At 33.8% G+C, this 21,872-nt stretch overlaps 1 protein-coding gene across 1 annotated transcript in view; it reads left to right on the forward strand.

The window, feature by feature from the left end:
• The first annotated feature begins 503 nt into the window (after positions 1 to 503).
• The window catches only part of LOC144976512 (FAS-associated factor 1-like), a 35,637-nt gene continuing 14,268 nt past the window's right edge, over positions 504 to 21,872 (forward strand). The window contains exons 1-12 of the mRNA XM_078920806.1: positions 504 to 596; positions 5,611 to 5,679; positions 7,659 to 7,968; positions 9,055 to 9,146; positions 10,771 to 10,877; positions 11,538 to 11,652; positions 12,714 to 12,797; positions 13,506 to 13,595; positions 16,308 to 16,425; positions 17,292 to 17,355; positions 19,067 to 19,148; positions 21,375 to 21,529. Of these exons, the coding sequence (XP_078776932.1) occupies positions 558 to 596; positions 5,611 to 5,679; positions 7,659 to 7,968; positions 9,055 to 9,146; positions 10,771 to 10,877; positions 11,538 to 11,652; positions 12,714 to 12,797; positions 13,506 to 13,595; positions 16,308 to 16,425; positions 17,292 to 17,355; positions 19,067 to 19,148; positions 21,375 to 21,529 (1,325 nt within the window). The 5' untranslated portion in view covers positions 504 to 557. The remainder of the gene's footprint in view (positions 597 to 5,610; positions 5,680 to 7,658; positions 7,969 to 9,054; positions 9,147 to 10,770; positions 10,878 to 11,537; positions 11,653 to 12,713; positions 12,798 to 13,505; positions 13,596 to 16,307; positions 16,426 to 17,291; positions 17,356 to 19,066; positions 19,149 to 21,374; positions 21,530 to 21,872) is intronic.

The following is a 21,872-nucleotide window of genomic DNA, read 5'->3' on the forward strand; positions in this document are numbered from 1 at the left end:
TTATTTCTGCAACTGTTAGATTTTATGTAAACATATTTTCAATACTGAAAGTGTATTGCCTACAACTCAAACTACAAAATTGGGAGACCTATATTGTGCGTAAATTATTCCGGTCCCTAACGGAAATCACTAGCAACTTGTTATTGTTTACGTTTGGGGCACCTAACTTTACTGCTCTATGCGTAACCTTCCATGTATAATAAAGTCTGGTTATTTATTTTGTTGAGTACTATCACCCAACTGAAGGTCTGAAATAAAAAACAAAAAACAAGGAGTGGAATGACACATCTTCATTCGTTCTGTCGCTAGCGTAAATTTTTAAATCTCTTATCTTGACACCATCATATTCTTTGATGACGTCACGCCGCTGCTTCCAAGGATTTAGGAATCAAAAGAGTAGAGGGTTTGATGTCACGACTTTTCTTCATTATTGGCGATACAGTGTCAAGTACCATTTCCGAATATAAAATTTCCCTGCGTTTCCGAATATCTATTTTGTGAGTTGTTTCCCTTGAAATGTTTTCTAAACAAATCATGCGCAGTGTGCTTGAAACAAAATGGCTGAATCCAGAGATCAAACACTGATCGACTTTCAGGTAATTACCAATTTCACCATTCAAAGTGAAACATGGCTACGAGTTTTCGTTAAGTGTCAAAATTCGGAAAATTAGATAATAACAAGACCAATTTTGTTGCCTATTCCCAGTTATTTTGACAACTGGTCCGAGTAAATCCGTTGATCCAAATTGCTTTTTTTTGTTGACGTTCCCTTCCAAATCAGCTGTTTCATTGCTACATTGTTGAGTCACTCATTCAGGCTGGCTTATCCGCTGGACCGTTGATTATAGAATTGAGTACAAATATTTACGGTAATTTTACTATTACACCTAACCCACAAGCCGTTTGCCAAACCACATATTTTTTTTATTAATGCCAATTAGTAATCTTCCTTTCGGACTCTCACACTCTCCTCACTCACTCAGTTTTGTCACTCACACTCACTCTCTCATTCAAATTCGTAATTCATCTCCTTTGTCTGTGCTTCTTCTTCTTCTTCTTCTTCTTCTTCTTCTTCTTCTTCTTCTTCTTCTTGACTTCTTCTTCTTCTTCTTCTTCTTCTTCTTCTTCTTCTTCTTCTTCTCTTCTTCTTCTTCTTCTTCTTCTTCTTCTTCTTCTTCTTCTTCTTCTTCTTCTTCTTCTTCTTCTTCTTCTGCTTCACTACAACTACAATGACAAGTGTCGTGTGAATTTTGTTGGAAAACCAGTTTATATTTTGAGTTTGAGGTTAGACTTTGGTGGTGCAAGTGCAAGTGGTAGAGAGGCGAGCCGGGGTTACCAATACTTAGCTTCTTAATCCTTACTAATCATTCGTTTGGACAGAAAAAACCCCCCAAAAAAACTTACCTATCGCTTACCGTCAAAAGCAGTTTAGATTTGAAGATGCATTTGTTTTCTATCAAAAAACATTCGGTACTAGACAATCCTTGATGAATTTCAAAAGTTGTGTTTGAAATTATATCGTAAATTTTTTCATGATTCATTCCTCGCGAAATCGTGGAGTTTACGTCTGTTTCAAATTCAAATGGTGCCGTCGCCATAAAAACAAAGGTTTTAAAAAAAGTTTATTGAAAAAAAGTATCCCTAGATAGGTATGCAATTTTGTGCATAAGTGCAGTTAAAATTGGTGCGCAAAATTAGTTCGTAGCGGATGTGAGACTCTATGTGTGTGTTGTGTGTGAGTGTGTGTCTTTTTTTTGTTTTTTTTTTGAGTGCCTACGTACACGGTAACGGGGCATCTACCCTCAGGATCTATGTACACGTAAACTGGTTTACCGTTTCAACACAAGCAATAGATGGTCCTCGCTGTCGTGACCGCGCGCGTTCGTGTGTGTGTGTGTGTGTGTGTGTTATTTTTAAAAAAATCAAAACAATTTTAACCATTAATGGCGAGATTCCATCTTACACTCCCCAAACTCCAGATCTTAGTCTTAATGTTATTAAAAGACAAGCTTTGCGATTTATAGTTTAATTGAAGCCCGAGTCGAAATATACTCTTACTACTGCTCTCTTGGTGGAAACGATTTATTCTGCATAAGCAATCTGGAGAAAAAAATCAGTGTCACTGTAAAAGGTTAAAATTTCACGAAGTACGCACCGTGAACACCGCTGTAACAATCCTTTGATCTACGTCATCAGGCAACCCATTGTTTCTTTCATCTTTTCCCATTCCCCCTTACTATTCCCCCGGCCATCTCTCTCTCTCTCTCTCTCTCTCTCTCTCTCTCTCTCTCTCTCTCTCTCTCTCTCTCTCTCTCTCTCTCTCGTCATAGTGTTATCCCTTCCCATTCCCATCTCATTGTAAAATGAAAACGTTCTGCAGTTTGCAGATACATGTATGATTGTATTGTTTTTTCTCTCTCACTAGGCATTTGAAAAAAACAAAAACCTGAAAAAAACAAAACAACTTAACCTTTTAAAGGCGAATATCAATCTTACTTGGACCAAAAATAAAATCTTACCGTTTTCATCAAAAGACAAAAAACAAAATACAATTTAAAAACATGAGCTTTTATATAGGGCAATATCCACCCAACGTGCTCAAAGCGCTTTTTATCAATATTCTTACTGCTCTTATGGTGGAAAGGTTTTTTTTTCTGCGTTAAAAAATAATATAAATGGAGTCTATTATTTGAAAACAAAAAAATCAGAGTCACTGGCAAAGGGTTAATTGCAGTACTCCTGCATCCTGTGAGACTCCTACAGCACTTGCTAATCATAAAAAAGGAAATAGCAATCAACAATACTAAGTTGAAGGGGGGGGGGGGGGGGGGGAGAGCAAACCCAGTAGCAATGCAACCTTTTAGCGGTGAATTCGATCTTTGACCTAACACCAAATCTTCTATCATCAAAAGACAAGTAACGGCAAAACGATTATAGACAATTGAAGTCCGAGTTGCGATAGTCTGACTGCACTCTTGGTGGAAATGCTGTATTTCCCGTTAACAAAAATAAAGATAAAAGCAAACTATTATCTGAAAGCAAAAAATTAGCTTCGCTGTTAAGGGGTTAAGAACACATGCAAGCATCCTTGATGTGCTCTACGTCACCAAGGTCACCAAGCGACACGTCTCCCTTCGTCTGCATGCACCCCCCCCCCCTCCACTCTCTCAAGGTGGTGGTGGCGGCGGATAAAAAAGGCCTTTTTTCTTTCATTCAATCAAGTTGACTGCTGTTGGATCCTAGGCCTCTCTACAAGTACAAGAAATAATACTCACTTTTTTTCTGCTCCAACGAAAATATCTACCCCCCACCGGTCTAATTATTTGTAGCAGACGACAAATTTCTCAAAACGGTCACACTGTAAAAACAACACTGGAAGTCCATGAAAGCTTGTTTACGGCATTTCCTTTGAACCGTGTAAATAACAAAATTTCGTTTTCATTCGACTCAACGGGTCAGGTTGGCCGTTATTTTTTAACGAACTAAAGTTCTGAAAAATCAAAATGTTTCTTAGAAAGCTGAAAGATGCTAGTTTTTGAAACAGAGGTAGGTTTAAAAAAAAATAATTATCTTTTACTTGAATGTGTGCTCAAGGCGAATTGGACGTTCAGCGGAGGTTGGTAGGCCAAAGGCGCACCTCTCTAGTTCCTTATTATTAAAATTAAAAGTGGCGTTTGACTCTCATTTTCACATTTGAGAAAGGTAGACTGTTTCAGAAATAAATAAATATAATAATATAATTTAGGTTGAGTTGTATTTAAAGGAAATTGTGTTATAATTTCATTGGCTATTATGTTCATTTTCATAATTTTTATTGAAATTTAATAATGAATATTGAGTATTGAAGAATATCAATATCGAAACTGCTTAGACGATAGTTGAATCAATGCTGCCCAATAAAGTGCTTATATCATTTAGGATGTCGAATCTGGCCAGGTAAGTTTAAAAAAAGTGTCAAGCTTCAACCAAAATTATTAAAACAGTATGGAACAAATTAAATAATAATAATAATGATAGACTGGCTAAAAATCCCATAGCATGGCTCAGCGGTACAGTCTTTGCTTTGTACCCAAAAGGTACAGAGTTCGATCACCCGCCGCTGCTCTGTGTGGGCTTGAGCAAGTCACCTTGCCCTAGCTCAATTTGCGGCGCTGCACTGCTGCTGATGCCTGGGTTATTCCAGTCTTCCCTTGGAATAGACCCTAGAGACAAATTTCCCCTATGGGATGAATGAAGAGAAATTTATTTTTTAATTTTTTAATTTTAAGTAAGTTCCTCTTCCTGAAAGGATGGATGTAGTTAAATGAACATTATCTTACAATGCAGATGACAAACTCCTGAAAATGATCTAATGACATAATGAAAGTCATTTTTGCATTAATAACTGCATTGGTTGCCAGTGAAAGAAAGGGTTGAATACAAGATCACCCTTATCTGCTTTAAATGCCTTAGCCTTAATGGTTAAGCACATGTATCTTAATGAATTCATATATATGTCTATTCTCCATCTAGAATGTTACGGTCTTCATCTGACCACACTAAACTTCAAGTAAAGAACAAATAAAATTATTTATTGTATGATGGGAGATCGTTTTCAACATTTGGTCCTCAAATATGGAACTATCTTCCCAGGGCTATTCGCGAAGCATCAAGTGTCGACTTTTTAAAATCAAAGCGAAACATTACTTTTTTTTTACAAAAACATATTTCTCTGTCAATGTTTCACATTTATTCGATATAGATGTTTTTTGTTTTTGTTTTTGTTTTTTATTTGTTTGTATTTTCCCCTTCTTTTGAGTAATAAATGAAATTGTGTCTGTTTGTGTATGTGTTTTTGTGTTAGTGATATTTTAGATTGTCATTGTTGTAACTGTGAAACGCATAGAGCATGACCTAGTCATGGTTATGCGCTATACAGGTACAAGTATGATATATTATGATATTATTATTATTAAAAAATGTTGGGAAAGCTATTGTTTGTTTCTGATGCTGAAAATAGCAAATGGTGTCTTATCTATCAAGGATTTTAAAAAGGCAGTTTTTTTTTGTGTGTTTTTTGTGAACAAACGTTTTTGAAAGAAAAAAATGCCAATAAAGCTGAAACATGTAATTCTGAAATACTGTTTTTTTTGTGTGTGAACAGATTGCTTTTACTTTTAGAAATAAAAGTATACAAATATTCAAAGTCGCTAAGTTGGCTTAATTGAGAGTGCTTGTTTACAGGGACAAATATCTCTCATTGTAACTTGGGTCGACAACTTTTTTTTTGCTTTCTTCAGAAAGGGCAGACAAATAAAATAATAAAAGTTTCAATATTTTTTTTTTTTTCACTACAAACAGTTTAAATTTGGAGAGGCCTTTCATACAAAAGAATGAAACAAATGAACCCCCCCCCCCTCCCTCTAAACTACGTATACCTAATACTAATAGACTTTGAAAGTCACAGTAAAATGTTTGGTTTAGCAATCCTCTTTATTTCACTTTCAACAAAGCAGTCTTTCCCAGAAGTAACAAATAATAGATGTATGTTTTATTAATATACCAATCTGTATCGGAAAATATGAAAAATAATTTCATCATTACTGTTGATTTATAAATTTTATTTCACAGGCAGTAACTGGTATCGACGATTTTGACCTTTGTACAAATATTTTAACACAGCATGACTGGAACTTAGAGGTAACTGCAATTAGATTGAAATTATCGTTTTTACATATACCAATGTTATTATTATCACCCATCATGTTATTATTGTCTTCTCATTTTTTCTTTTCTTTTCTTTTTATACACTTATATTGGATTAGACTGAACCAGAGTGATTATTATAGGATCTTGATATCTTTTCTTTACAATCAAATACTTTTTCATTTTCCTATGAATAAGAAATTTTGTTTTTCTTTGTTCTTCTTTTTCATCTAACCTTAACCCTCGTGAAGCGGTCAGGTCAATACCGGAAGTGCATAGATAAGCGGCTGTTGCTACGTATGTAAACACAGGGTACCTCGCGCAGCTGATTTGTGGCAATATTGCATGTATATACACAAATAGCTGTTTACTGATTTTATTTGCAATAATTTGCTTTACAAACTATACATTTTCTGAAAGCTGATGTTTTGCCTATTTGATCAAATAAATATAAATAAAGACATTTCAAATTTAGATTTTTAAGGATTTTTTTACATTAATAGTTTTTGCATAATACCCTGGATAAAAATGCCCCCCAAAAAACTTGAGCGTTTATATAGCACAATATTCACTAAACACAAATCTAGAAAAATACGAAAAACACAACAATCTACTTTCACTTCCCTTCCTGATGAGAGCTAACGCTTGAATCAATATTGTAGAAGATTAAAGAAGATTAATTAAACTTGAGATGTTTATATATATATATATATATATATATATATATATATATATATATATATATATATATATATATATATATATATATATATATATATATATATATATATATATATATATATATATATATATATATATATTTTATTATTATATAGCTTGCCATTTTAAAAGATATTTCCCTTTTTAAAAACTCTTATTGGTTAGTAAACTCTTATTGTCATTGGCACACTTTCATGATTTTTCTCATTCAAGAGTTTTTAAATTTATGATGCCATAAAAAAATGATCAATTCAGTTTTGTGTTAGCATGAACCAGATGAACTATTATAATGGCAAAATAGTGAGAATTAAGAATTGTTTCCCCTCTTTGCACCGTAAGGACCATCCTCTTTTTAAGAAAAACATTTGAGTTAAAATCTAGGCATTCAATTTTTATTATCAGCACCAGGTCTACTCTGAAACAATTTAGCTCCTCTTTTCTTTCTGAACCAATAAACCTGAAGCCTTGAACTAGAAGACTTTGGTCATCATGTACTTAAAAGCAAGCTAAAATCTTTTGGTGATTGCTCTTTTCATTATTATCACCTTAAACTCTGGAACATCATCCCCCGGCCCATTAGAGAAATTGAGAATATCTCAAATTTTAAATCTGCTTTAAAAACCCCACTTTTTCACAATTCATTTTACGCCATGCTGACTGTAATGCTTGTATATGTTTTCTTTTAGAAATATGTTCCTTTTTTCCATGTTTAATTTAAAGACCTGTGTTCATTATAGTGTAATTCATTATCTGTAAAGCGTTTTGAGTATTTTGTTCATGGAAAGTACTCAACAAGCATCTTTTATTATAAATACTGAACAGAGATGTTAAGTCAATAAAAAGTGTATTAATAATTAAATTTACCTGTGTTTCAATTCTATATAATATTGCTTTGATTACATGGTTTGTTCAAAGGTGGTAATTACCTGTTTCTTAGGCGTTTACCTTCAAGTGAAATCAGGTACTGCCTCTAAACCACTATTTTCCAATCTTGAACCAAAAAATGCCTGTATATGTATATATATGGTGGCATTATCGTCTTTTCATTCACGTAAAATGTTTTTACAAAAATTGTATTTATTTATTGCATTCCTCTATTACTTTATAATTTATGAACATTCGATGTTCAAACTAAGATATTGCTACATTCTTATTACCATTTTCATCATCTGCAAATCATAAATATTCAGGTTTGTTTCATTTCTTTTCTGTCTCTCTTTTCTTTACTTTAATTTTTTTTTCTTTCACCCTAGAGAGCTGTGAACAATGTGATGGGATTTGGTCCAACAGAGGGAAGTGGAAATCCAGCAGATGATATTGGCCCTTCTCCTGCGACTTTCGACACGGGTGGATTCTGTGATATTAATCCCACAGGCTCTTCCTCCAGTTCGTTGAGATCAGAAACATTTCCTGCACGACCTTCAGATCATGGAGCCTCTGAAATGGCTTCAGGCCCATCTTACAGTACATCCCCTCTTAATTTTTCTAGTCGACAAATATACTTTAGTGTGGAGTACAGAGACAGAAATATCCCTGTAATTTTACCTGACAGTGAAACTGTTGGTAAGCAAGGAAATTGACTTCTTCATAATTTTTTTTCCCTGTGATTTCAAGAATTGGGATGGAGTCTGTTTTTATTGTACATTAGATATTTAAACATTGTTTGTGACCTATCAATTTTAAAATGTATTAATTCTGCGTTCAGATAGGGTAAAAACATACACCAAACAACAAAAAAATTCTTTGTAATTATATTGTTTTTGCTCGCCTTTATTTATGCAATTATTCTCTGAATAATTTGGGGAAAATGTGAAATATTAGAATATATTCTTCTTCATGGCTTTAAAGTGAAATTTTCATCATATTTGCCTTTGCTGATTGAAATGGCTCATTACTATGACAACTAATTTAGAACCAATTCATTTCATAGGATATGAATTGTAAAAGTTGTACACAGAACTCCCTACTATTTTCGAATTTTCACAATCATTATGGAAAAATGAGCGAGATTACAGATTTACAACACAATTACAACCAACATCTCCTCATCATCACCTCCACGAATAGTACAACAATCACCCCTTTGTCTACCACCACATCGTCATAATTATGTCCACCACTTCTACAACTTCTACACCACTATCATCATTACAACCACCACTACCACATCATTATCTGGGTTATTTATTTATTTTTACCTCGCATAATGGGCAGGGAGGTCACTTGCTCTGAATTATATCCCCCTATATCTTTTTTCCAACTTGCTTTATGTCTCTGTCTTGCAATGAGATTACTTAGTTTTGTCCTGGCTGGGAGTGAAACAGTCAAATGTAGTTATAGTTTTGGGAGTTTCCTTGTAAATACTCTCTCTGTCATGTACTGTTGCAGTTTTTGTTTTGAATTTATAATGTGTTTTTTACACATTTGAACGTGTTCCTCTTCGTAAGATTCTGTGTCTTTGTCTGGACCAGATTTTTAGGTGATCTTAAACTAAGTGCACCAATAAAGGGCACTTGGAATCTAATCTGTTCCCTATTTGAATCATTATTTGATTTTTTTGTTTTTGTTAGCTGTTTGACTATTCAATAAAACAATGTGACAGGTCTGTTTGATATTGATATCTTTATATTTTGTACCTTAATTTTAAAGGCAAAATTAAAGAGGTCTTAGAAGAAGAACTTGGGATTCCAAGAGACAAGCAAGAATTAAAAGGGCTTGTGAAACGTAAAGTAGATGATTCGGTAAGTTCTGGCTGAAGCTTTCTTTTATATTTTTTTTTTTTTTTTAAAAACTATCATTTATTTACTCTGTTGGGTTGAACTGTACCCCTAATTATCACAACATATTTTATAGATCACATAGTTGATACTGTTTTTACTTTCTTTAGATTATTGTATTAGTTACATGGTACGTGAAATCGGTTTTGTATGTTGTAAATTGATGTTAAGATTTTTATAGAGATGTTTGATATCATGGGTGAAAGTTCGCCGGCATATGCGGAAATTCCAGTTTTTTAGTAAATGTAATAATTGCCTTCCGGCATTTTGACTCTTCTTATTGCACCACCGGAACGTTAACTTTTATTACTAGGAAATACCGACTATATATTATTTCAAAGTTGACAATTGAACACATGTGTCACTTATTTTTCACACATTTGATCTGTTTACACATCAGCTGATAAGTCACATTTTGTACTATATTTATCTTTTCAGTTTGTTATTAAACCCTGGTTTTCACTTAAACTTTCACACCACTTTTGAAGATTTGCATTAAATTATGCATATACGCTTATTTTATACTTCAAATGGTCTCTGATCTCATTTAAGCTTCTACTTCTTATTAAGTAGAACTTGTCAAGTGAAAGTAAAATAGAACCAACATCTTTGACAATGAAACCTTCAATCAAGGACTGTTTTGCCAATAAACATAAACATAAATGGGTTATGTCCCTTTTATAATATAACTGAAAATACTTTATTTTGATTGTTTACATTTATAATATTTTTTTCTTTAATATTTTGTATGAATCTAATTTTTAAAATTATTATTAAATGGGGAGCTGTAAGAACGCTGTAGGTTTTTTAAAAATGCACTAAGACTATTTTTGGGGTATTCAACTTGTATATCACATAGGTGGGTATTTCCCGTATTTGAACTAAAAGTGGTTGTTGTAGTAGTAGCAGTAGTAGTCACCACTGCTACAACCACCATCACAGCATTGACACTGCCAAAACCACTACCACCACATCATCATCATTATCACCACGACCACTAGAGCATCATCACTACTACAACCTATACCAACACTAACATCAAAACAAGTACCATGGTTGGGGTCTCTTGATCACTTCTTTGGGGTGTTTCGAATTGTAATAGCCCTTGGTATTTGCAATTTCTGAGCCTTTTACTATGCAAATTAAAGTGATAGCTTATCTTGGTGTCTCCATAAACCGGGTAATACTGTAATCACTAGAGATTGCTGCGAATGAGTGTTTAAATGACAAAGATCATTTTGCTTTGGGTTTAGTGGTAGCTTTTATATAAATTTTGTTTTCAATCATGCAGACTAAATTCTATTTTCTTATTTTTTTTTTTTGCTAAAAAAAACACATTTAGGGTCATAGAATTAAATGTACTTTTCACTCTGGGAAGGTTGGTACTCAACCAGCGAGTCGTAGATCGCAAAAAATTAAATTGGCATATTTTTCAGGCAAACCGGCTTCACCAGTCTGTCTTTCAGGCAAATTGATCCCCGTTTACTTTCACCCATGTTTGATATGTTGTTCTGAGTTTACAATCCTTTGACTGTTCATCTTAGAATGATTAATTCATTCAATGTTGTGTTGTTTTTCTCTTGGACAGACCATTCTTAGAGAGTTATATCTTCCAAGGGAGAATTCTTTGTATCTTCTCACTCCACAAATAAAAAATCCTACAGTGAATAAAGTGGACACTCATGAAGGAGAAGGGTGAGTGCTATGTTGTTGTTTTTTAAATTGTAGACATTCTGAATACATGGCTATTATGATATTGAGAATTTAAAGTATGTTATCATATTACTATCATGGTGGACGAAAGTGATTCACATGAAAAGATGTTTTTTATGTTAAAATCCCTAAAGCAAGAAAAACATTATCCTTGAAATTTAAATTTCTGGGCGTGGTTTCCGACATCCCATAGTGGGCAGGGAGGTACTTGCTGTGTCTTCTCTATCCCTGTATCTGTTTACCAATTGCTTTCTGTCTTTGTCTTGGAATGAAATTGTTTAGTTTTGTCTTGACTGGGAGGGGAACAGTCGAATGTATGGTTATAGTTCTGTGAGTTGATATTGTGTAATTAAAAAAAAATTTTTTAATTTAATCTGTAAAAGTTTAAATGTATTCCTCTCAGTGGGATCTTGTGCTGGTGTATGGGTGAGACTACATCTGTTCCCACTTTGAACCATTCCCCTCTGTCTTACTTTTTCCTCGTCCTCTTAATTGTACATCTAGAATGTTTTTACTATCCAATTTTCTTCCTTTTTACTGGCGCTGATATGACCTAAATGTGTTGCAAGCGCCGTAAAACCCTTAAAAACATTAAAAACAAAACAAATTTGAACTTTCTTTTTTATTGTATATTGTTTTCAGAACATCTCAAGGTCTAGAGGATGAAAAAGAGTATACGTTAAAAATATCCTTTAATGATGGTTCAAGGTACAGGCAATTCAGTATCAACTTTGACAGGAGTAAAAGTGTTGGGGAGGTAAATTGTTTCAGGACAGACATGTCACTTTTGATCTAAATCTTGCCATCCACCGGCAATTATCTACAAGTACTTTGTATTAAAAGGGATTATTCCTTTTTCTATTAATGAACTGTCATTTTGGTAAAATTTACGCCCTCCACCAGGGGAAATAACATCAATTATTATTATTATTATTACAGTGATGCCAAAACTCCGGTTTCACCGGAAAAAAAACTTCGGTGTGGAGCAAAATATTCCGGGTTCTGGGCAACTTCCGTCAAATTCCGGTGAGGTCAATTTGTTCCAAGGAACAACTACAACTACCACCACCACATTATCATCACTACCACAACTACTACTACAACCACCATCACATCATCATCACTACCACTACTACTACAACCACCACTACATCATCATCACTACCATTTGTACTACAACCACCATCACCGCCACATCAACAACACTACCATCACCACCACTATACCACCACCACATCATCATCACTACAACTACTACTTCAACCAACACCACCACCATATCATCATCACTGCCACTACTACTACAACAACAACCACTATCACACCTTCATCATCACTAGTACTATTACTACAACCACCAACACCACATTATCCTCACTACCACCAGTACTACAATCTCTATCAATAGGTTTTGGCTCTTTACTTCATTTGAAATAAGGAAACTTTGGGATTGTATTTTGCAATGTGTTTATGTATCATAATATAATTCTAATCAGTTATCTATTTAGAACTATACAATATGTAAACACAATGCCAAATACTATTCCAATTCCTTTTTCTTGTGTGCGGAAATTCCTCTTTCGGCATTGAAATTCCTACGAGTGGTGTCTGAAACTCCTGTGAGCCAAATTTAAAGTTGGCGTCTCTGTTATTTATTATTATTATTATTATTATTATTATTATTATTATATTATTATTATATTATTATTATTATTATTATTATTATTATTATTATTTTTATTATTGGCTGCTTGTAATCTTAAATTTAATTCCCACAATATGGTGATATATATCACATCCAATTTTACTTTTACTCAGGTAAAAAACAGTTTAGGTGTCTTGACAGATGTTCCAGCAAGGTTGCAAAAGTGGTCTGGATGGCCGAAAACAGTTTCAGATCAGGTAAAATTAAAAATGTATTGTTTGCTGATGAAAAAGAAAATAGATTAAACGTAGATTTTCTGATATCCCAGACCTGCCACTTATACTAGATTTATTAGGTTTATGTTTTATTGGGGACCATATTTGGTCAAATTTAGATTTAAAAAAAACTCAACATTTGAATTTTTAAATTAAAATTTTGAGGGAGGGGTCTAAAATTATTTTTGCTAAGAAATGGTATATGATCAGATCTAATTACATTACATCACCCCTAAAATATTTAAAATTGATAATTCATAAACATATGATTTAAAATTTTGCATTTTGGGCTGATACGTCTTTTCAAATTCAGATACCCCCCCCCCACCCCCTGAATATAGAATTTTTATTTTGTGGCTTGTACCGGGTCTAGTGTTCTATTCTGATACATGATTCGGGGATGCTGATATTCCAGATATGTTAAGTAATAACAAATCTGCCCAAAATTGAAATTATTCAAATCTGAACATGCCAGATGTGTTCGGGCATGACAGTTTTTTGGCCTATTCAATGCAGATCTCTCAACTCTTAATTTATGATTTCCCTTATATCCAGCTTAATCTGATTTTTTTCCTGATTAAAAAAAACATTTAAATTAATATTTGGATCATTAATTAAGTATCTATTATTTTTTATTCTTTTCCTTTTCCTTTTTTTTCAATTGTTTTTTTTATTTTTTTTTGAGAACAGGACAAGCTATTTGCTTGCAGCTTGAATTATCCAACTCATGAGTTTGAGGTTTGCAAATCAGAAAGTCCTACATTATCAAAAACAGTTGAGGTGAGGATGATTTTTAAAAATTACTCTTAATTGACTCATTGCAGGCATGCATACTGTCCTGGAATTTCCGGATTTGTCCCGGAAATTTGAAAAACAATAATGTCCAGGAAAATACAGAAGTTTTCTTTATGTCCTGGAAATTAAAAAAATGTGCGTTTTGTCCTGGAAGCTTAATAAAAAAGTTAACCATTATATTATCATCTGGAAATAAGAAATTTATGCAATCATCATCATCATCATCATCCCAAGTACCATAATCACCACCACCACATCATCGTGATCCCCACCACCAAAACTACCACATCATTATTATCCACACCACCACTAATACAACAACCACCACATCATCATCGTCTCCATCACCACAACTAAAACAACCACCACCATATCATCATCTCTACCACCACCATATCATCATCTCTACCACCACTACTACAACAAGCACCATGACATCATCATCTCTACTACGACTACTAAAACAACCATCATCACATTATCATTCCTACTACAACTACAATAACAACCACCACCACCACATCATCATCATCTCTACCACCACATCATCATCTCTACCACCACATCATCATCTCTATCACCACTCCTACAACAACCACTACTATATCATCATTCCTACCTCCACTACTACAACAACCACCAGTCATCATCTCTACCACCATTACTACTACTACTACAACAACCACATCATTATTCCTACCACCACTACAACAACAACCACCTCGGCATCATCTTTCCTACTGCCACTTCAACAACAATAACCACCACATCATCATCTCTACCACCGTTACTACTACAACCCCCACCACCACCTCATCAGCATAAAAAACAAACCATATAATTTGGAAATTGGTAAACTAGGGTCGATGTGGCTCAGCATTATGGACTTTGCTTCGTACCTGAAAGGTACCGAGTTCGATCACCCACCACTGCACTGCTTGGCCTTGAGCAAGTCACCTCGCCTAGCTCAATTTGTGACGCAGCATTGCGGCTGATGCCTGAGGTTATTCCAGTCATCCCTTGGAATAGACCCTAGAGACAAATTTCCCCTGTGGGTGAATAAAGGGAATTTTATTTATTTTTATGATTTTCTAATTTATTTATTCTCTATCACAATGGTTGTGAAAAAATTTCCTCCTTGTTATGGTCAGTTATTCACACCAGTGGTGTTGTTATCTTGAGGAGTTATCCAGGTAATGTTATAAGTTTAAACCAGCTTTTGTTACAAGCAGATTAGTAACTACTAAGTATTACCTTTAGCACCATTTTAACCATATTATGCGTTTGACTGTCTTTCAGACATTACTAGTGCGCGGCGTATTGTTCCTAAAATTTGAGGTTTTCTCCATAAAATGACCTTGAAATTTGAAATTAAGGTAGGCATGCCTGCTCATTGTTTAGTTATCATGAAACAAAATATGTTTGGGGATGATTTGTAGACATCTTGCTAGGGCTAAGTGTTTTCTAGAAAGAAATCCATCCAAACACTAAAAGCAGATAAACAGGGAATGCCATGGATATTGTGAAGCACATTGAGCATGATGAAATTGTTGAATGCACCACATATTTATAAAGTGCCTTTGTTGACACAGGCTCTCCAAACCCAATCTGTCCAATAAATTTGACTGAAGCAAAAAGAAAAAAAACAAAAACAACAAACTAACACACACACAAAAACAAAAACAAACCCAATATAGTTAATCAAGCAATCATCCATGGTCTCAGAAAAACGAACAAAAAAAAAAAAAAAACAAAAACAAAAATATTTATATACTCACAGCTGCTGTAATTGTATTGCTTTTCTCATTAAAACAAGGTATGATATATTATTTTCATGGAATAAGTATTGCCTAGTATCAGTGAGCATTATTTCCATTAAATTTACATCTATGATCCATAATTACAGTTTATACAGAACAATTTTATCGGAAATGAAATGCCGCCATTTTTCATGTTGTTTCATGCACTGTAACTATTCTTTAAGCTCTACTGAAAATTTCATATATGCCAAATTCCACCAACAATGAATGCTATTATGTTTTACTTTTTATATTAAAAAAAAATTCTATGTTTGATATTCTTCTTTTTCTTAGGTGCTTCACTCCGGCTGGAGCATAGGCCATCGATCAATCCCATCTATTTTGTCTGGCTTTGTGCCATCTTTTCAGCTTCTCTCCATGCTAAACCAGTTTTTAGATCCTCCATCGATACCTTTCTCCTGCTATTCCCCTAGGCCACTCTCTCTTCCTCGATCCCTGTTGGTTCCATGTAAGAGCCTGCTTGGTAATATTTGATGCAGGCCTTCTCAAGTTGTGGCCCGGCCATTTCCATCTCCTCCTTAATTTCTACCTCTATTTCTTCTTGGCTTTTCATTTCCTATAGATCTGCATTTCTAATTTTGTCATGCCATTTAATTCGTAGTATTCTTCTCATACAGTTATTGATGAAGGACTGTATTTTATGACTTGTATTCTTATTCAAGCACCATGTTTCATAGCCATATAGGAACACCAAAATTGGTATTGAAAATTTTAATTTTTGTTTCCTTCATATTTCTCTAGAAGACCAGACTTTTTTTCAACATGATAAAGGCTACTCTTGCTTTTCCTATCCTAGCTGTAACGTCTCTCTCTCTGTCCCTTCCTTCTTATCTATGTTTGATGCACGTTAAAAAAAAAATTTGGTATTTATTATCAGGACATGGACATCGACCCTGATAGTGATGATGATGATAATGCTCTTGAAAACACATCATTGGAGGATGATCTTTTCTCTCAGGACGACCCACCTTCATTTAGATCTCAACAGCCTCTCAGTAAGTGAATCTTTTAATTATCCCTACCCCTCCCTCCTCTCCTCTCACACAAATGATTGGATGAAAGTTTAGTACCCGACTTGAATAATAAGTATGGCTTTCTGAGTGAAATGGCCGCTTGCTAGGGAAGTGCTTTTAAAAACATAGTTTTAATTACTGAATGGTTAACCTAATATTTTTGAGTCATATCTTAGATTTTAATGCACTGAAACATTTTTGCACTGCCAACTTCGCTGGTTGCCAATTTAAAAGGAGCATGGGGTATATCAAGTTTATGACACAACTATTTGTTTCAACTCAAGGTTGAAAGACCATCTATGATTATCCAGGGTCCCAGATATAGCGGTATAGCATGATTTTATGGTAATGATAGTAATGACGATGATGATGATGATGATAATAATAATAATAATAATAATAATAATAATAATAATAATAATAATAATAATAACATTTCTATATCAACTTTTGCATTATAAATGGTGAAAAGCTCTTTACAATTTCATCTGAATTTTGGCCCCATTTCATACCATCACGCATACTAAAACACAGGCACATGCTCTTAGAGCTTAAAAGTGGATCGCTATAAACAATGAAGAATGGTCGCATACCCATGAACTTATCTACCAATGCACATACGGACATACACACTCCCAAATTTTATACTCGTAAAAATAAATCTTATATTTTCATATCTGTATAAATCATTTTGCAAATCATTCACAAGTTGACATGGGCATTTAGTTTCCTTCAGACTTCATATACAATTATTAATTTGTTTTTCTTTCCAATTAATGTTCCTATTTTAGTAATCATTTGCATTATTTTTATTTTTCTCTTCTCTATTTACATTTTTAACTGTTTAGTGCCAGACGGAGTCACAGACGACAAGGATGCGTTAGAGCATTTTTCAAATGAGTTTGCCAACAGGTGAGCCCTCTTTTCCCTCAACCCCACTCCTCCCCCCTGCAGGAAAAAAAAATAAAAATAAAATTGGTAAACATTGCTGCACATTTTGGACTGATTATCTTATAGTATTCTCACTGGACGTCATAGATTCTAGCTTGCATCAAGGACCTTCCTTGCTGTTTCTGGATCATCATCATCACGATTATCATCGTCATCGTTATCATTATTGTCATCATCATCACTTCATGAACCTCATCATATTCATCAGGACTACTAAAAGTAACATCATGACTACCTTGATCATTAATATTATTATTATTATTATTATTATTATTATTATTATTATTATTATTATTATTATTATTATTATTATTATTATTATTATTATTATTATTATTATCATGATCATCATCAGCATCAGTGTCAACACTACCAGCGTCATTTTCAATATTATAAATCTCACAGACAGTACTATTGTCATCAATGCAATTACCTGTAGTTATATATTTTAACCTCTCACTTTCAATAAACTAAGGTTAAAATAACTCTACTCCATGCAATATTTGAAGGCCTAATCAGAACATTGATCACGAATCTATTGCAAATTTTCCCACAAGATTCAGGTTCTTTTACATTTATTTCTGTTAGAATGTCAGGTGAGTGATCATGTTGTAAACTCATCTAGTAGAATAGTCAATAGTGACCTCGGCCACACATGCGATGGGCGAGGATTGCAAAACACTGCACAAATGACCACGCTCCACTCAAATGTGAATGAGTACCTGGCTATGTGCAGTGATGGATTTTTGAAAATAGTACAGCAATTTATATTTTCTGACATGGAAATGTATATATGGTCTGCTGTGGGGTTAGAAGAGCATTGTGTAATGTAATATTGAGCACCTATGAAAGTGTGATATATAAAATATGTGCATTTATTTATTAATTTTTTTTAAAACCTGCAACTGATTGGCAGGGTAGACTCAGGCATTGCATTAAAAAGTATCTTTGCAGTGACTCCATCGATGGTGAGAAACAATGTTGCATATCCAAAATCTTCGCTTTGATACATTATGGAAATCTACTTAATCTACTAAAACTGAAAAAAAAAAAAAGTAAAAAGAAAATAATCAAAATAGAGATGGTACTTTTCTCAGTGATTTTTTATTGTCGTCTTGTTCAATTTCTCATGTTTAAAGACATTTGAATCCTTAAATACATATTTCATGTTATTGTCAACATTTTTTATAATTAAGGGGAGACAATCCATTTCTTTGTCAGCTTTTGCCTGGAAATGATCTTAGCAGTTTTCCTTGGTATTTTATACTACAAGAATTATTTTTTTTAAATATTAAAATTATTTTGTCTTGGACACTGTTATGTTTAAAATAATAAATTTATGATATATGGAAAATAATTTTAAATATCCATACTCTTATGGAAATTATTGAAAACACCAACATGTCCTAAGTCGTATACTAACGATATATATGTGGTTTACAGTTCTTCTTGTTTATGTGAAATGAATTGGTAGAGAGAAAATGATGATATGTTCCGGACCACTGAAATTTGTTGACGACATCAACGTAATAAGCTTCCATAACAATCTGATCTCTCTCATTAATGTTTTTAAATTATCAGCGTTATGTGTTACGCCATAACTTTTGCATTTTCATATTGAAAATGGAGTATTGTTTTAAGGTTTACAAAGTATTCACTATTTCAATTTTAGATATGGAGAGTGTCACCCTCATTTTTTTATTGGTACCCTTGACGATGCAATACAGCAGTCATTAGCCGTTAAAGCCTCAGAGGTAACTTTTGTATTTTGAGTCACAAATTTTTGTCCTCTTATTGATTCTTGCATTAATCTGTCTTCAATTGTAAGATATGCTCTTTCCTTAATGTGTATATACCATTAATTTGAAATCCATTGAATTCCATTAGTCTTTCCACTGAAAAGGCAGTTATGGTATGCAATCTAACACTCTTTTTAGCCTGCATTATGATGCATGACAAATCCCAGAAAGATTATATTTTAATTTCTGTATTTTATATCCTTGATTATATTCATAATAATAATATGAAAAAAATATATAGATAAAAAAATAAAAGGACAACAAAAGTTTAATGAAGCTCTGAAATTGTTTCACTTATCTAGCGAACATTTCAATTATATTAAGAAAATCACAGATTATTCAAATTAATAGGCTGTTTCGATTAAGCGGCATTCCAGTTACCGGGTTTGATTTCAATGGTGATAGTGATTATAATCTTTTACAAATCTGCAGATTTCCAGGATTTAGTGATTTTTAAAAATAGAAAACTACCGCTAATTTTGTTTTGTCAAAAAATTTCCTTTGATAAAAGCTCAGGCTGCTTAGTGATGGATCAGCGGAAAAAATCATAGTCATATTTTGAGCCCTGTGCTATTTTGCCTAAATTTTGGTGTCATCTCACTGTATAAAATCACCCTAGACAGACTGGTGACAAATGTCAAAAGGGACACACGACCAGTGGTGGTCTTTGAGGAGTTGATAGTTGACAGGATTGGGGATGGGTCAAGTTTGTCTAGATTCTTTTTTGTTTTCTGTGTGGGTGCAGCAAGATAGCCTAATATAATTGTCAATCTTATAAGCTATAGGCGCGTATTGGGGTTGCTTTGTTTGCTTTGTATATCATTTATTTTTTTTTGGATATGGAATTCACAGGCATGCCTACTGTCCTGGAATTTCCCGATTTGTCCCGGAAATTTGAAAAAAAATAATGGTTGTCCCGGAAAATACGGAAATTTACTTTTTGTCCCGGAAAAAAAAAATCAACCATTATTCTACCACCACATCATCATCCCTACTACTACAACTACCACCACATCATCATCCCTACCACCACTACTACAACTACCGCCACTACATTATCATCTCTACTACCACTACTACAACTATCACCTCATTATCATCCCTACCAACACCATACAACTACCACCACATCATCATTCCTACCACCACTGCCACACCATCACCCCAACCACCACTACTACAACCACCCCCACCACCAGATCATCAGCCATCAATAAACCATATAATTTGGACATTGGTAAGCTATTCTCTCACACAATGGTTAGAGAAAAATGTCCACCTTTTTTGTGGTCAATCATTCTCACCAGTGGCAGTGTTATCTTGAGTTATCCAAGTAATATTATATTATTAAAACGGTGAGTGAGGATAACCCTTTTGTTGCAAGCAGATTAGTAACTAAACATACTACACATACATGCTATATTCTTTAGCACCATTGTGATCACATTATCCTCTTGATATCAGGCATTTGACCGTCTTTTAAGACGTTGCAATTGCGCAACTTATTGTTCCTGAAATTTGAGGTTTTATTCGTAAATTGTCCCTGAAATTTGAAATTGATGGTAGGCATGCCTGATTTCATTGCAACCTCCTAATTTAAATCACTTCATAAATTATTCTGGCAGAGAAGTCTCTCTCTCTCTCTCTCTCTCTCTCTCTCTCTCTCTCTCTCTCTCTGTCTCTCTCTCTGTCTCTCTCTCTCTCTCTCTCTCTCTCTCTCTCTCTCTCTCTCTCAAATGTTGCAATAAACATGGGTTTGAAATATAAGCAAAAAATTCAAAATCTGATAAAATTGTTCAAATCAAAACTGCAACTAGAAATTTGATAACAATACATCGAGGAAGGATTGATCTTCATTTTGAATCTTTGTAAAACAACAAAAATTTCAGTATGGGAAACTTACTAATAAAATAAGCCACCATTGAGCTAATTTTCTATATTGCCGTTTTGATCAGAGTGAAACACAGACCTTGAAAAATTTTGGTTTTCCTTGAGAAAGGCATAAAATTTATAAGGATTAATTGATACCAGGGTTTTTATATATTTCTGTCAATTTTAGTTTGTAAGAATTATAATTATAATGATGCAATGTCACCCTTGGCCTCTTTTAATTTCTTATCATTCTCTTCCTTATTTTAATGTCTTATTGTTATTTTTTTCATCATAATATTTTTTCCCCAGCGCAAGTTGTTAGCCATTTACCTCCATCATGATCACAGTGTGTTCGCCAATGTATTTTGTTCTCAACTGATGTGTGCTGAAGTTATCGTCAATTTTCTCAGCAATCATTTTGTCACCTGGGCCTGGGACCTCACTCATCGAGCCAACACAGACAGGTGAGTGGGTGGATAAGTAAATTAATGACTACATACTTGTGGTTAGAAAATCAATCTGTTTCAGATGGCCAAAGTGATACCTTTTTATCCAGAATATTTATTTTTGTACCAATGTCTTGGAAGAAATAGAACTTTGGAACCATAATGTTGAATTGTTGCAAGAAGGATAAAAGAATAAATTGAAGAAGCCGAAATCACAACAGGTTTATTAATCTGAAAGTTGTCAGTTGTTTTTTTTTTTTTTTTATCTTGCCAGTCTTTGAAAAAATGCAGCAGAATTGCAAACAGTGCAGTTGCTTTCTTCATTTCCTCGCTTTTGTATTGATTAATCCTGAATCTACTT

This window comes from Berghia stephanieae, chromosome 1 (genome assembly GCF_034508935.2).
Source record: "Berghia stephanieae isolate SIO BIC M18660-M18661 chromosome 1, UCSD_Bste_1.3, whole genome shotgun sequence".
Classification (NCBI taxonomy): Eukaryota; Metazoa; Mollusca; class Gastropoda; order Nudibranchia; family Aeolidiidae; genus Berghia; species Berghia stephanieae.